General features: G+C 39.5%; 1 protein-coding gene across 5 annotated transcripts in view; it reads left to right on the forward strand.

Moving 5' to 3' along the window:
- Positions 1–16,926, forward strand: part of LOC127575773 (uncharacterized) — a 177,643-nt gene that overhangs the window by 16,937 nt on the left and 143,780 nt on the right. For 4 of the 5 annotated variants that reach the window (XM_052025850.1, XM_052025852.1, XM_052025851.1 and 1 more), the window contains one exon: positions 8,113–8,148. The exons of the other annotated variant lie outside the window; for it this stretch is intronic. In XM_052025850.1, the coding sequence (XP_051881810.1) occupies positions 8,113–8,148 (36 nt within the window). The remainder of the gene's footprint in view (positions 1–8,112; positions 8,149–16,926) is intronic. 5 annotated transcript variants of the gene reach the window in all.

Genomic DNA, 16,926 nt, shown 5'->3' on the forward strand with positions numbered 1-16,926 from the left:
TCCGTAGGCATTTTAAGGCTGAGGTAGAAAAAAGAAATCATGGCCTAAAGAACTGATTGTGAGTGAAAAGAGAATTTACATGACTCTTCCACAGCACAGCATGATGTTGAAATGGCCATTCAACAGCCAAAATAAAATGAGACCTCTGTAGCAGGTTTCTACTTGTTTTAAAAATAAAGCAGAGAAATATTTCTGATATGAATCCACAACATCTCCTTGATCTTGGAAATTGAGATCTTATTGGTGGATGCTCTAAGTGTGACTGTTTTTCAACAAGAAACGATTCCAGTGGAATAATTGCAGAGGAATGAGAAATGACTTGATTGAAACATTCAGATAGGTCTTGACACTGGATATAAAGAGCATGTTGTCTCTTACTGGATAATCTAGAACTAGGCATTACTGTTTTAAAAATTTTAAGATGGATAAGGTAATTTCTTATGAGGATCATAAGTCTTTGAAAGTTTTTTCCCAAAGGATGGTGGAATTGAATATTTGATTTTTTTTCTTTGGGCTGATATAGGCAGATTGTTGTTGAGCAAGAGGGTGAAGGGTGTCTACAGGCAGATGGGATGGTGTAGATGAGCCATGATCATTTTAAATTGCAGAGGAGGCTAGAAGGGCTAAACCTGTTCCTAATTTATATATTCTTATTGGTCCCTGCAATTTGCCACAGGGAAAGTCATCACAAGAATCCTCAATTGTTCCCTACCAATGGTTGGAATTCTTTCCAGAGGTGTAATGGATTCTGCTCATCCCGAGGCACAATGGACATAATCTTTATAATGTGATTAGATGCAAGAAGCGTTCATGGAGCATCATCGACCACTTTACGCAGCTGCCTTCGACCTTTTCATAAGCCTTCAATTCTGTTAGCGGTGGGATTATTGAAAATCCTCGTCAAAATTGGTTGTCCTTATAAATTAACCACTATCCTCTTACTATTCCAAGTTGCGGTCCTTGTCAACAGTTCTATAACAGACCTAATCCCAGTGCAGACATTTTTCTTAACGTTACTTGTTATAATCTTTCTTCATCTTCAAGCTAATCTGAAGAAGGGCCAGAAACAGTTCTTCACCTCCACCTCAGAACTAAGATCACATCAATTTCAGTCTTTGAGTTGTAAGGCACCACTCGGCTGAAGTCCAAGTTGGCATTGATTCCTTCAATGAGCACACAAGAGAATTATCCTAGATCTGAACATTCAGAAGATCAAGTTTTTCAGCAACTTGACCCAGTGCTTCCCTTATCTTCTGAACCACTTTTTCAGTAAAGGGAAACATTAACAATAAAATTCATGACTACCTCCAGTGTGCCAGCACAGCATTCAGACACCTTTTGGGGGAGGGGTGGAAATACTGTCCAAAGATTGAGACCTCAAACCCAACTCTAAGCTCGCAGTGAACAGAATATTTGTGATCCTCCACCTGGATGAATTGGAGATGTGGGAAACTTGCAGTAAGTAACTCAAAGTGCACAAAAACTGCATCCACAAGATCCTCCAAATCCAGTGGCAGGATATGTGAACCAATGTAAAAGTGGTCTTGCCACTTTGCTGTTCCTTCATTATCTTAGCTAAAATCCTTGCACTCCCTAACTAATAGCAATGTTTTGAAGATAGGATGGTGTGTGCCTCAGAGGGATTTGCAGGTGACGTTTTCTTGGGCCTGTTCTCCTTGTCCTCTTGTGTGGTATGATTGTATTTGGAAAGTGCAATGGAAGAAGCCATGGCATGTACCAGTGGTGCATTCTTCTACTCTTTGCCTATAATTCTGGAAATTGTTTTCCCTTTAATAGATGCACAATTTTTTGAAAGCCCCAGTCGACTCATGTAGTGAGTTCCAGATCGTAACCACTCTTATGATTTTAAAAAAAATTTGTGAATGCAGCCCTGTACGTCATGCAAATCAGCCTCCCATCCATTGGTTCCGTCTACACTTCCCACTTCCTCGGGAAAACAGCTAACATAATCAAGGACCCCTCCCACCCTGAACATCCTTTATTCTCCCCTCTTCAGTTGGTCAGAAGATACAAAAGCTTTTATCCTGTTGTTACCAGACTCTTTAATACATCTCTCATATGCTAAAAATGAACTCTTGATCTCCCGATCTACCTTGTTGTAGCCCTTGCACTTTATTTGTTTACCTGCACTGCACTTATGCTGTAGCTGCTGCACTACATTCTGTATTCTGCATTTTGTTTTCTTTATATTACCTCAATATACTTATGGCATGATCTGCCTGGCTGGCATGCAAATAAGTTTTTCCACTGTATCTCATTACACATGACAATAATAAACCAATAATTTGTCTTTCTTCGGAAGAGGTGGTGTTATCATTAACATCCCCAACCTTAATGGTGGAGCCTAGAACATGAGTGTAAAAGACACAACTCAAGCTGCAATGGAGGCTATTTTGCTGAACAGTAAAAGCATAGCAGGTTATCTGTTTGAAGCAGCTGGTCTATAACAATTATTTGCCTCTTCTTGCTATCCAGAAACTGAACACTTGGAATAACTTCTCCACGTGCATTATATTTATGAGCTGAGCATCTTCAAATGTATTAGTACATTACCTTTGTCTTGGTGAGTCCCTCAGAATTGAGGATGACTTGTTTCCATTCAAGTTCTGAAGTGAGTGATGGGACCAATGTGGGGACTTCAGACTTCTGCAAGTGGGACAGCAGGTGCTGATGGGACTGATGAGGGGGAGGGTGGTGGTTTGTGAAGTGTTGCATTCCTTCTGTTTATGCTTGGCTTCTGTATGTTCCCATTCATGGATGTGGTGCCATCCTGAATGCTCCCTTTGGATAGTCACAGCTAGAGTTTCCCAAGAGTCAGTGGGGATTTTATCATTTTGTTTTCCCCAAGGAAGCTTTGAGCATATCCTTGACTTGTTTTTCCTTCATCTACCTGGTTGCTTGGAATAGAGTTTCTGTTTTGGGAGTCTGGTGTCAGGCATGTAGAGATGTATTCAAGGGAAGGACCACATTAAGTTAAATGCAACATAAAAACAAGTTGTTGTGACATTAGTTTGTAGTTTTTTTTGGTTCTTTTGGTTTTGGTGTATTATTGTCACTTGTACGGAGGTACACTAAAAAAGCTTGTATTGCATACTGTTTGTACAGATCAATTCATTACACAGTGCATTGAAGTAGTAAAGGGTAAAAACAATAACAGAATAAAGTGTTACAGCTACAGGGAAGTGCATTGCAGGTAGACGATAAGGTGCAAGGTCATAAGGTAGATTGAGGTCAAGAGTCCATCTCATCGTATAAGGGAACCATTCAATAGTCTTATCACAGTGGGGTAGAAGCTGTCATTGAGCCTGGTGGTATGTTCCCTCAGGCTCCTGTATCTTCTGCGTGATGGGAGAGGAGAGAGTGACCCAGGTGGGTAGGGTCTTTGTCTATACCTCTTGCTGCCTTGGTGAAGCAGCCAACATAATCAGAGTCCATGGAGGGGAGGCTGGTTTCCGTGATGCACTGGGCTGTGTCCACAACTCTGCAGTTTCTTGTGGTCCTGGGCAGAGCAGTTGCCATACCGATCCATGATGCATCCAGATAGGATGCTTTCTGTGGTGCATTGATAAAAGTTCGTGAGTGTCAAAGGGGACATACCAAATTTCTTTAGCTTCCTGAGGAACTAGAGGCACTGGTGAGCTTTCTTGGCCGTGGCGTCCACGTGGTTGGACCAGGACAGGCTATTGGTGATGTTCACTCCTAGGATCTTGAAGCTCTCAATCCTCTCAACCTCACCACCGTTAATGTAGACAGGTGTATGTACACAGCCCCTTTCCTGAAGTCAATGTCCAGCTCTTTTGTTGACATTGAAGGAAAGGTTGTTGACCTTGAGGGAAAGGTTGTTGTCATGACACCATGTCACTGAACACTCTATCTCCTTCCTGTATCTGACTCATTGTTATTTGAGATACGGCCTACAACGGTGGTATCATCTGCAAACTTGTAGATGGAGTTAGAGCAGAATCTGACCATGCAGTCATGAGTATATAGGGAGCAGAGTGGAGGGCTGAGGACACAGCCTTGTAGGGCACTAGTGTTGAGAATAATTGTGCTGGAGGTGTTGCTCCCTATCCTCACTGCTTGCAGTCTGTTGGTTAGAAAGTCAAGGATCCAGTTGCAGAGAGGTGTTGAGTCCCGGGTCTCAGAGTTTGGTGATGAGTTTGCTTGGGATTATAGTATTGATGACAGAGCTGTAGTCAATTAAACAATGGTCTATTGAAGCTGTGTTTACTATCCAGATGAGATGGCGTCCACTGTAGACCTATTTCGGTGGTAGGCGAATTGCAGTCGGTTGAGGTTTCCTGGGAGGGTGGAGTTAATGCGTGCCATGACCAGCCTCTCGAAGCACTTCATGATAGTGGATTAAGGCACGTTACCTTGTTTTCTTAGGTACCGGGATGATAGTGGTCATCTTAAAACAGGTGGGAACCTTGGATTGAAGGGAGAAGTTAAATATGTCTGCAAATACCCCTGCCAGCTGATCAGCACAATATCTGAGCACATGGCCAGGGACACCACCCAGCCAGATGCTTTCCTCAGGTTCACTCTCTGGACAACTGATCTTCTGTTCTCAACAGTGACCATGGCTTCAGTTGCATTGGAGGCTGTCAGGGTGGGTGGTGACAAACCACTCCCCTTCGGTTCAAAACATGCATAGAATGTGTTAAACTCATCAGGAAGGGATGCACTATTGTTGATTATGCTGTCTGACTTTGTTTTGTAGCCCGTTTATAGTATGTAACCCTGCCACAACTGACGGCTGGTCTGGGACTCTATTTTGAATCGGTGTTGTCTCTTGGCATTCCTGATAGCTTTATGGAGGTCGTATCTCGACTTCAGTACTTCGACTTCAGTAAGGAGTGGATCTCCCGGTTCATCCCTGGTTTCCGGTTTGAGAACACCCATATTGTCCTCTTTGGTACACGGTCCTCAATATTTGTCTCCTTTTACCTTTTGAATGTTTCCAGTTTTTTAAAAACATCCTCTATCTCAATCTTGCCTCGTGTCTCAAATTCACACACACTAAGTATTTTTGGTCACTCCCCATCCATTAGATATTAGTATTGTTAACCTGATTTTGAAGTTCCCCTTCTGTCTGTTGGAAGATCACACAGTGCCACAGTTTACTTCAAACACATTTATTTAGCAATATATTGCTAGGGAGAAATCTCCTTATTTATTGTGGAGCCTGCAGCGGAGTTCTCCAAGGTACAGAGGGGGCAGACAATAATTTATACAAACGTTGTCACGCATACTTTAATGAGTCAGGCGCCGGAGTTCTCGGTTGAGCAGGAAATGGACAAAGGGCTACTGCAGATGGACAAAGAGCAGCCTCACACCCCAGGTTCAGCTAATCGTTTAGCAATCAGGTGAAACAAAGGCAGGTATCACCTTCATTGTTTGAGACAGCCTTCCCATTTCCCGTTAAGATTGACCATCATCTCCATAGCCAAACATAATGGGAATCCAATTAAGTTCCAGACACAGCAATTACCACACAGCACCCAGCCCAGGAAAGCAGTGGTGTGGCTGTTCTGGCCTGAAGGACACTTTTTAAATCAGTATTTCAAGCAGCCATAATTCTCATCTGTTTTAAGATATGAATACAGTTATAGTTTATTAGTCCTACACATCCTCAGCATAGCAATTCTGACGTCATTGACTACCAACTGAAATGTGATGCAACCTTTACGATATCAAAAATTGTCCTGATCATTTTCTGATAACTGATTCTGTTTTTAGCAGAAGTGGCACATTGACTTTTGCAGATCTATTATTCACTAATAGCTCTCCATATTATAAACTTTTTAATTTCAAAAATAAATTTTATAACACAATATGTACAAAAGAATAAGCATAGTGCAAAGCTCTAATTATCATTTGTCCATTAAATTCAGTGGTGTTAGCACACCTTTTATTCCTGTACATAGCACCATTGCCACTCATGTGGGCCCCCCCCCCCCCCCCCCCCAGGTATAGTATACCCTTCTGTTGTTTCAGGGGCTTCGCTGCCAGACTCAGCATCTCAATGTCCAGTAGTGGAAGGACCATTGACTGTGGTCCTTCCCCACAGAGCCTTTGCATTGGCTGCACCAAGCTTCAGTGCATCCCTAAGCATGTACTCCTGCAGCCTGAAATGTGCCAGTTAGGGATTGTTAGGTATGGGACATCTTTTCACCAAGTTATTGGGTAGGGCAGCAGTAATGCAAACAAAAACCAGTCTTCAAAAAAAATCTGTTGAAAATGTAAACATACATTGACACTTCAAGGGCATTGAAACTAGCCATTGGGCATGGATCATTCTCATTGTGTACCATTGTAATTAAGCAGGAGAAGGGCAATAAATGATTATGTTAATAGTCCCCTCATTGAAAACTCCCAGGATGAGATCAGCGAAGGTATTAAGTGGCCATCTCCTATTTCAATGCATAGTTAAAGACACACCTAGTTCAAGACATTTATTTTGTCATGTAATATTCTGTGTTTGTATATACAGGGAGTTAATCCTGAACACTAATAAAAGAACTATATTTTAGATGTCTGGAGTTTTGTACTTGGGACTCTAATTTTAGACTATCCACAGATGTTCAAAAATCTTGTCAGTTGAGATCTGCTGCTGTTGTAAATGTGTAATTCTACAAAGTTACTTGTCTACATCCAAAATGTTAAAGTTAAGTAGGTAATTATAGGGGCTTCCCAGGTTATGGAAGACCTGACTTCTGGAATTCTGACTTTACGCAAATTCTCCCCCAGTTTTGTTCTAAAGAATTTTCAAGAAAATGTTTTGTATTCATTAGCAACTGGAAAACCTATGTGTTCCTTTAAATATGGGTAGTTTTAGGGTGAATATTTCAAAGAAATGAACGAACTATGGGAAGTGTATGGGTAGCTATAGGAAGTGGACGATTCTGATGTGGAAAAATCAGCTCTTGGACAGTTTTCAGGAGCAGAATCCTTGCATAACCTGGGGTCTGCCTGTACATCCATCAAAACTGTATTTAATTGCTTATTGTTATCTTTGTGTTTAAAGAGTATAAAACCTCACTCCCACAGATTCTCCTGAGTTTCTCCAGAGTGTGTGTGTGAGAGATTCTCCCAAGTGCCTGTTTGCTGTGCTGAATAAAGATCTTTTACATCTGCAGCTCCATTCTCTGTTATTAAATTGTAGTCAAACTTAGTTTTCTATACATTAGGCCATCAAATGAATCATGACATGGTGAATTAACGATACAACTTGAATAACTAGCAAACTCTAGGCAAAAAAATAAATTTTCATAGATTTAATGCAAAACATCTCAAAACATTGTGAAGGGTCTTCAACCTGAAATGTTAACTCTGGTTCTCTTTCCACTGGCTCATTCACAGTGACAACAATTTTTTATTTTAAAATACATTTTTAATGGACAAAGAAATGTCCACTCAAGTAAAAATTACATGGGAGCTTGGCATATTTCTTAATCTGACATAGGAGATCATTCAGTCCATTGGGTCTATACTGGCTCCCAGCAGAATAATCCCATTAGTCCCATTCCACCTCTCCTTGTTTCCCTGCAGTTTATTCTCTCACATGCCATTCAACTCGCCTTTGATTCTTTTTGTGCTTGCCTACACTTAGGGGTAATTTACTAGAGCCAATTTCTACCATGCATTTGAGATGTGGCAGGAAACTGGATCACCTAACAGAAAGTCACTTGGTCATGGGGAAGATGTAAAATGTACAAACTCTACACAGATGGCATACAATGTTAGAATCAAAACTGGGTACCTGAACCTGTGAGACAGGAGTGTTGACTTCTATGCCGCTATGTGCCACCCTTTGAAATGAGGTATTGGGGAAATAACAAATATTTGAGTTACGTAGCACTTTAAATTAAAAAATATTCTTCCAGTGAAAAACTGGATATGGAAATATTTCATAACTTGGATTTGGACATGATGTATCTTGTATAATCGTAGTTAATAAAATTTGGATGAAGGTTTTAGGTTTTCAGTTTGAGGACTATTTATGCATTACTCATTATTATTCTGTATTTAATTTGTGTGCAACTACATTGGATTCAAATCAAACAAAATGCATATTTTCATTTTCAGGGTTTCATTGGTCGGGCTGTCAGTGCTCCAGATTTGGTAAGATGAATTTTGAATTAATTAACTTGCTTATTAATGAAGATTGTGTTTTGAAAATCAAAACAAAACTGCAGATGCTGAAAATCTGTAATAAAAACAGAAAATGCTGCAAGTACTTAGTAAGTGAGGCTGCATCTGTGGAAAGAGAACCAGAGTTAACATTTCAGGTTGAAGACCCTTCGCAATGTTTTGAGATGTTTTGCATTAAATCTATGAAAATTTATTTTTTGCCTAGAGTTTGCTGGTTATTCAAGTTGTATCGTATAATTCATCATGTCATGATTCATTTGATGGCCTAATGTGTAGAAAACTGAGTGTGATAACAATTCTGTGGTGAATATTGGAACTTGACTGGGACAGTAGTTGGAATAGTATAATTGCCTTCAGTATTTTGGACCATAGAGTTGTAGAGCATGGAAATGGACAAGTTGGGCTGAAGACCCATGTTGACCAAGGTGCCTTCCTGAACTAGTTCCATTTGCTTGTATTTGGCACATATCCCTCTAAACCTTTCCTATCCATGAACCTGTCCAAATGCCTTTTAAACATTGTAATTGTATCCACCTCTATCTGGCAACTTGTTCCAAATACCCACCATCCCCTGTGTGGGGGAAAACCTACTCCTCAGGTCCTCTTTCACCTTAAACCTATGCCCTCTAGTTTTAAACTCTTACCCTTGGAAAAAGATTCTGACTATCCACCTCATGATTTTATAAACCTCCAGAGGTCACCGCTCAGCCTCCTTCATTCCAGGGAAATCAGTCCCACCCTATTCAGTTTCTCCTTGTAACTCAAGCCCTCCAGTCTGGGCAATGTCCTTGTGAATCTTTTCTGTACCCTCTCTGGCTTAATGACATCCATCTACAGTATGGCGACCAGAACTACACACAATATTGTGGGTGTGGTCTAACCAACATCTAGTACAGCAGTAGTGTGATGTCCAACTCTTGTACTGAATGCCCTAAATGAAGAAGACAAGTGTGCCAAAAGCCACCTTCATCACCTCATCTACCAGTATTGCCACTTCTGGAGAACTATATACCTGTACCCTTAGGTCTCCCTGTTCTTCAGCAAACTCCAGGGCCCTACTATTTACTGTGCAAATCCTGCCCTGGTTTAATTTCCCAAAAAGCATCACTTCACACTTGTCTGAGTTGAATTCCATAGGCCATTCTTTGGTCCACTTTCCCAATTGATCTAGATCTTGTAAACTTGGACAACCTTCTTCACTGTTCACCACGTTACCAATTTTGTGTCATCCACAAACTTATTAATTATGCCACCCACATAGTCATCCAAATCATTAGTATAGATGACACACCACAGGGAATCCAGCGTTGATCCCTGTAGCACAACACTAGTCACAGACCTCGAGTATGAAACACTACCACTCTCTGCCTTGTTGCACCAAGCCAATTTTCTATCCAATTAGCTAGCTCACGCTGGATACCATGTGATCTAACCTTTCAGACCAGTCTACCATGTGGGACCTTGTCAAAAACCTGCTAAAGTCCATGCAGACATCTACTGCCCTGCCCAGCCCAGCCCAGCTCTGCCCCACCCCACCCTCGTTAATCCTCTTTGTCACCTCTTTTTAAAAATACTCAGCCACATTTGTGAGACACTACTTCCCACACACAATGGAATGCTGACTGTCCTAAGACCTTGCTTTTCCAAATGCAGATGGATCCTATCTGTCTGAATCCCTGAATCTTCTCTAGTAACTTTCTCACCACTAAGGCTCACCGGTCTGTAGTTCACTGGCTTGTCTTTGCAGCCCTTCTTAAATATATAACATTAGTCACCCTGCTGTCTTCTGGTACCTCACCATGGGTCAAGGAAAATGCAAAAATCTCTTCCAGGGCCCCAGCAATTTTTTCCCTTGTTTCCCACTACATTCTAAGATGCACTCGGTCAGACTCCAGGGACTTCTCCACTTTTATCCGCCTCAATACTGCCAACACCTTTTTTTTGTGATGCTGGTATATTTCAGGACATCACTGTTCTCTTCCCTGAAGTTCCAAGCTTTGACCTTCTCCATGGTAAATACAGACAAGTATTCATTTAATGCCTTGCCCATCTCCTGTGGATTCAAACGTAGACGACCACATTGATCCTTAAGGGGACCTAGTCTCTCCCTAGTTATACTTTTTTCTCTTATTATGCCTATAGAATCTTAGGATTTTCCTTTATCTTATCTGCCAACAATATCTCATGTCCCCTTTTTTGCCTTCCTGATTCCATCCTTAAATATACTCAACGGATTTGCTTGATCCCAGCTGCCTAAACCTGACATGTACCTCCTTAATCTTGACCTGATCCTCAATATCTTTCATCAGAGAGGGTAAAAATTAGCATAGTCTCAGTTCTTGGTTACTGTTCTGTGACATCTTTTTCACTCCTGTCTGGAAAAGCTCGTGATGTCTTCCTGTAGATTGCTAAAACATGATTTTATGTTCTCTTTCAGTGGAAGAATGCATCAACCTGGTTGATCAGTGTAGTAATATTTTTGAAATTATTTTGTACCAATGCTTGTAAGAAGTGCGTGAATGTGAATATTTGACCAATAGTGCATTGACATTTGTTATTCTGTTAATTACTCCATTTCATTGTGTATAAGCACTTTTTATATTATGCCCTCGGTGTATTTCATTAATAGCTGCTGTCCAATAAGAACAGCTATTTTGCAATTTTTAATAAAATTGGTGTTCCTTTAAAACCAAGTTTATTCAATATATGATCGTAACATTTAAGAGGCATTTAGACAGGCACTTGAACATGCAGGGAATGGAGAGATATAGATAATGTGCAGGCAGATGGGATTAGTTGAAATTGGCATGGTCAGCATAGATATTGTGGGTTGAAGGGCCTGTTCCTGTGCTGTACTGTTCTGTTCTATTATTGATTGTAAGTCTGCCAAACAGTTATAATTTTAGTAGGGTGTCAATGCACAAAGTCTACTGTATTTTAAGAAGACTATGATCTTAAATTCCCTATACATCAGTGTTGCTGTACTAATTAGTGAAATAATCCAGGTCAGTATTGTTTGTCTTTCTCAGAACAGCTGACTCAGGAAAATGTTATTCGTGGAGCTAATCAGTAACTTTCTTTGAAGAAAAAGGGAAGGCAAAGGGTCATGTGTGCACTGTTGTTGACCTAGTGAGTTGCTTATTGAATTATTTAAAATCTGGTAGCTAGTTCTTTCTCTCACTAAAAGTTTAAATCTGCATTGAGTTCAGTTGTATTAAATGTATTTATGTGAATGGTGAACTATGTATCTATTGAAGCCGATCAATTTGTAAACTGATTACTAGGGAAGCAAATTTAGAGCAAAACTCTGTTAATCTGGCATGCTCAGGATTTGGTGCCAAACTAGCAGATTTTCCAGACTATTGGATGTTGTTATTTTTGATACTCCAATACATTTAATTTGCAGGTTTTTTAGATACTACACAATGGAATAATACAGTTTCTGATGAAACTGTTAAGTTTAAAGAGCACTTGGGGAAACAGGGTCCTGGTAGGTTTCAAGGGAGTATGCAAAATGGAACCAAATGAATTTCAAGGGAGCAGGGGAGCTGGGATCCCTGGGTGTCAGGAATGCGGGAGTGGTGTCCCGTGAGACAAATGCCGAACTATTGGGATTTCCGAAGAGTCGGGCAGTATTTTATTGTAGTTTTACTGTAATTGTGCTGAGAGAGTAGTTTGAAATGATTGAAATCCTCAACTGATGGAACAAAGTGCTGTTGGCCGGAGTGGCTTGTTTCTGTGGTATAAAATCTGTAATGTTCTTTTCGTTTGAGTTCTGTTCAACAATTTTATTTTAACATTGAGGTGGGAGGTCCTTTTGAAAATTGATGTGCCCTCTGTGGGGCCAAAAGATTCGGGTCCGGTTAAAATTGTTATATTAATGCAAAGTTTTTAGTTTGGCCATTAGTAAAAGAAAGATGAGTATAGCAGTGCAGTGTGATTCTGCATTGGTGCCACCATTTAGGATGAAACTAAGTTGTAAAGTTTAAATTTGTGACCTTCTGATGGCATGCTTTAAAAAAAGTCAAGATATGCTTTTATTCAGTAAACTGTGAATGAGTAACATGTTAGTAACATTTTAAAAAGTGCTTACATCATGCTTTGAATGAGAAATATTTAAATGGCAATTTTTTTCCTCCTGCAAATAACTTGACTGAGTCATTTAGTTTATTTAAAGTGCATTGGTGAAATATTGCAATGAAATATGTTCCATCAAATATGGCTTTCATTCAGCTGCAGCTGAAATTGATTCATTTGAAGTCATCAATATTTTGCTCTTTTTTTTAATTTTCCTGATTCTTTTAGGTTTTACATATGTGACCAAATTGTTAATCTGCTACTACCTTCTGATATCAGATTAATTGGCCAATATTTTTGACTCCTGGAGCCACAGAAGACTGTGGATACTAGAAGCTGGAGCAAAACAAAATGCTGGAGGAACTCTGGGTCAGGCAGATTCTGTGGAGTGAAATGGGCAGTTGACATTTTGGGTTAAGTCCCTTCAGCTGGACTGAAATACAGAGGGGAGATGGACAGTATAAACAGGTGAGGGGAAGGGGTGGAGGAAGAACTGGCAAGTGATAGGTAGATCCAGGTGAGGAGAATGTTCGGCACATGGAGGAGGGAAGAGTGGAAATAGCGACGGGATGGGAGGTGATATGTGGAGGCAACAAAGGGCTGCAGATGATGGAATCTGGGAATGGAAGGTGGAGCATAGAACCAAATAAGGGAGGTGGGGTGGGCAGGTGAAAATCTGATTCCTCTTTGTTTTGTTGATAAGCAGGGTTTTGCTTGTGACCTTTCAATTTGCAGAAGTTCTATTATTTAGGGAATGATGGAACATCAAAACCAATATATGTACTATCTTTATAGTAACTTCCTTTTTAAAAACCTGTCAGTTCAAGGAGATTAGCAGGCTTGCAACTGAATTAATTTCTCTTGTAATATCTCTATCTTAGTTAAAATCTCATTCTGATTAAATCCTTAGTTTCTTGCTTTTTACTGTACTTTTTTGTTTGCATTTCTATCTTGTAATTGGATACAAAGTATTAATGTAATATCTCTGCCTTTTCTCTTTATCCAAAAATAATTTCTCCTGCTTCTGCCCCTGACTCTGTTTCACTTTTTCTTCTGTTTTCCATGTTGGCATACTTACAGATGTCCTTGTTTGTTTTTGTCAGTCACTACAGTAAAACTGCAGTAATCCACTATCTGAAATTTGCTATTTGAAAAACCTGATGGTTTGGCATTGCACATGGAGGTCCTGGTTCCTGCACTTGATGTTCATTGGAAGATTTATTTTGAGCTGTGTAACATTTTTTTAAAAAAGTGAATCATAAGTGTGTTGTAGTTTTAATAGGATTAACCTCTAGTGATTTAGAAAATCTGCTAGTCCAGGCACCACAAGTCCTGAGTGTGCTGGGTTAAAGGAGTTTTAATGTACTTCACTTTTTCCCCCCCCTCAGTTTCTTGGTCAGCCTTAACAGAATTCTAAAATTCTCCCAATCCTCAGGCTTGCTACCCATTTGTCAACGTTTTAAAGATGTTTCCTTTTTATTCTAATGCTGCTTTTAACATTCTAACTATGGTTGGTCCATATTTTCCAAGGGTTTTATTTCCAAGACCAACATCTTGTACTATGCTAGGTGACTTAATTTGGTAAGGCTAACATGAATGAAGAGTCCATAGTCTTAATTGGGGCTAATAAGTACTGCAGGTGTGCAATAAGGCACCTTTTGATTAGAGCGAAAATTAGAGGGGTTGATCCTGTCTTGTGGAGTTAATGTGTCAGTTCATGTGATTTTGGAAATTCTTAGGTTTTTGGTTCTCATTGCTGAGTTAACAGGCCTTGGGAGCAGCTTTGGACTAGTTACTAGTTGGTCACTCTAAAGAAAAACTAATTCATTTCCAATAATTCCACAAAATATTTCTGTTGCATTGCAAAGGGAATGTGGTGGGTCAACCTTCAAATTTATGTCAATAATATGCTGTTGCAGTATATTATCATTATATGCTGTTACAGTATATTGAACTACTTGAAACAACAAAGAATATTAGCCTCTACTCTGTATTCCGCACTCCCAACAACCCCATCCTTGATTTGCATCTCCTGTGTGCACAGCAGCCAACAACATAAATTTGAGCTACCATCTAGCTTTAAGAATATCCCAAAAAAAAGCTAGCTATTCACTGTTGTCTTTTCTAAGTAGAATGTGAGAAGAAAATGTTAAGCCATTGATTAAGAAAATTCTCGTAAAATTTGGAAGTCTGATATATAACCAACAATCAGCAGCATTTGAACAAAAATGATGCCACATTAGAAGAACAACCAATAATATTATCATGCTGGCAATTGGTGTAGTAATCTTGGGGTGAGCAGAATTTTTGTTATGATCTTCAATCCTTCTACCATTTGTCCCTAGTCATTGTGAATCCTGCGCATGAAGTAGTGATTATACAAAAATTGCATCTGCATTTGTTGTGGGGATCACTAATGCTCTTATTGGACAATGAGCATATATCATGATCATGGGATATTTGAACCATTGCTGAATCTGCCTGTGACGTTTATGGGATGGTGTTGAGATGGATTTGCAAAGTATGCAATCCATTTGTAGTTGTCCACGGGATGTTTATTAATGGTACCTTGGTGTAATGGCCATTGGAGTGTTTAATGGGATGCTTTTTGAAGGTTGGTACTGTACCTAACCTACAGTGGGCTTCGCACAATTCAGGAAAAATGAACTTAATTTGCTTTTATTCCATGAAGTCTATATTGTTATTCAAAACACATCTAGATGCTAAGGTTTTGATTAGCTAAATTACAAGATTAAAATTATACAATAGACTCGGGAAACTATATCAGATGTATATGTGTTCAAGTAATTGATCACAGCCCCATTTTACAACACATTCTCCCGTGTTCAATATAAGTCACCCCTGATAATGAAAAGTTGTTGCTGTTTCCACATTATAATAATTTTACTTCAGAAAGTATTTAGCATGCTGCAAAACACTTTCCAATTAACTCATGAAAGGGATCGAACAACTACAGTTCTTCTATCTGTGTCTGTGACTTGTCACCTTCTGTTAACAGGATGGCAGCGAGTGAAGATTAGGAATAAATTTACTGATCTACCCCTGGAAATGTGTTGATTCTTTCAGCTGGGCTTCTGTCTAGGTGTTGCGCTGTTGGAACAGGTTAGAGTGATAGAGATCAAATGAAGTAGAATCATAGAATTGTTATGGTGCAGGAGGCCATTTGGACCATTGGGTTCATGACAAATCCTTCATAGTTCAGACTGTGTAATTTTTCATTTCAATCAGCTTTGCCATATAGTTTCCTCAATGCTCATAAATGATGATCAGTACAGGTTGTGAGGTGATTGGTTCATCTGTGCATAAAGGAATTATTGTCTGGTGTGTAACAAGACAATTTTATTTGTAATCTTGTGGGTTTACTGGAATGTTTTCTTTTAACACATTGAATGTCCTTCCATTCTGGTTTGAGGAAGAAATATTTTGACTTGTCTCCAGAGACAGCTATAATGATGGGAATCCTTGCTCTTGAAATACAGGCCCAGGATAATACAGTAAATAAGGAAGTTCTTTTTGTTCCAGGAAAAATGTAAGTTGTGTTGCTTCCTGCATCAGGAACTTCATCTTATTGGGCCAGTTTACACTTCATGACTTGTAGTCTAAGTGATTAAAGCTCTTGGAATGGGGGAGTTGGATATTGATTAGTCTTGTGAGACAAGTAAAATATATCTAGATCCAAGAACAAAAGGAACTTGCAAACAATGGCTATATATTTTGTTTACTCATTAATATTTAAAATACAGTAAAATGCTAATAATCTGGCATCTGATTGTTCAGAAATCCTGATCATCCAGCATCTGGTTTACCCAGTAGTTTGAAGTGTGAGCTGGGGTCCAGAGTAGAAGAGGTGTGTGCAGCTAGAGCCAGGGTACTGTCTGTGGGCAACCAAAGCTGGGGTCAGGAGTATTTGTATGTTTCCCACTCCCTTTAAATTCCCCAAGGTCACTGGATAATTATACTGCTGTGTAATGTGCAAAAAAAAGTGAAATTAAAGTACATTTGGGTATTAATACAAGGAACATCTAATAGTCTGGAAAATCTGCTAGTCTGCCATTACCAAAGTCCCTAGGGTACTGGGCTATTGGAATTTTACTGTAGGTAATTTTAAATCTATTAATGTTGCTGCTAAGGCTACATTTGTTGAGCATTCCAGGTTACCTTGAAGGCATTAAAAGTCAGCTATGGAATGTGGTCTGGAATATTAAGTGGGCCAGACTCTGTAGGGGTGGGTATGCTCCCTTTCTTAAAGGGAGTTGGTGATCTAATTGAGATTTATTCTCTTTCACTAATAGGGAAGTACCCAAAGAAATAAGTGCTTGCCACACTCGCAAGGATTTGCAAATTGCTACTTTTGTGCAATATTTATCAAAGCTATTACAACTTAAAGGATCTGGATCTGGCCTGCCTTTTTATATTAAGCTTGCAGAATTAAGAAACAGCTTTCATAAGCAGATGGTTTAGCTAGCAACTGGCTGTAAATTGTACATAGAAACAAGTTGCCTATGGAAACGCTTCATCATTCTGTCCTTAGTTGTGGTAAGTGAATTAAATAATTAAATACTCTGATCCACCAATGTTTATTTCAAGAGAGCTTAATCATAGCTGGAATTTTCTTTTCACACTGGTCTTGAGAAAATCCAAAATGTATTA

The sequence above is a fragment of the Pristis pectinata genome, chromosome 11 (assembly GCF_009764475.1).
Source record: "Pristis pectinata isolate sPriPec2 chromosome 11, sPriPec2.1.pri, whole genome shotgun sequence".
Lineage (NCBI taxonomy): Eukaryota > Metazoa > Chordata > Chondrichthyes > Rhinopristiformes > Pristidae > Pristis > Pristis pectinata.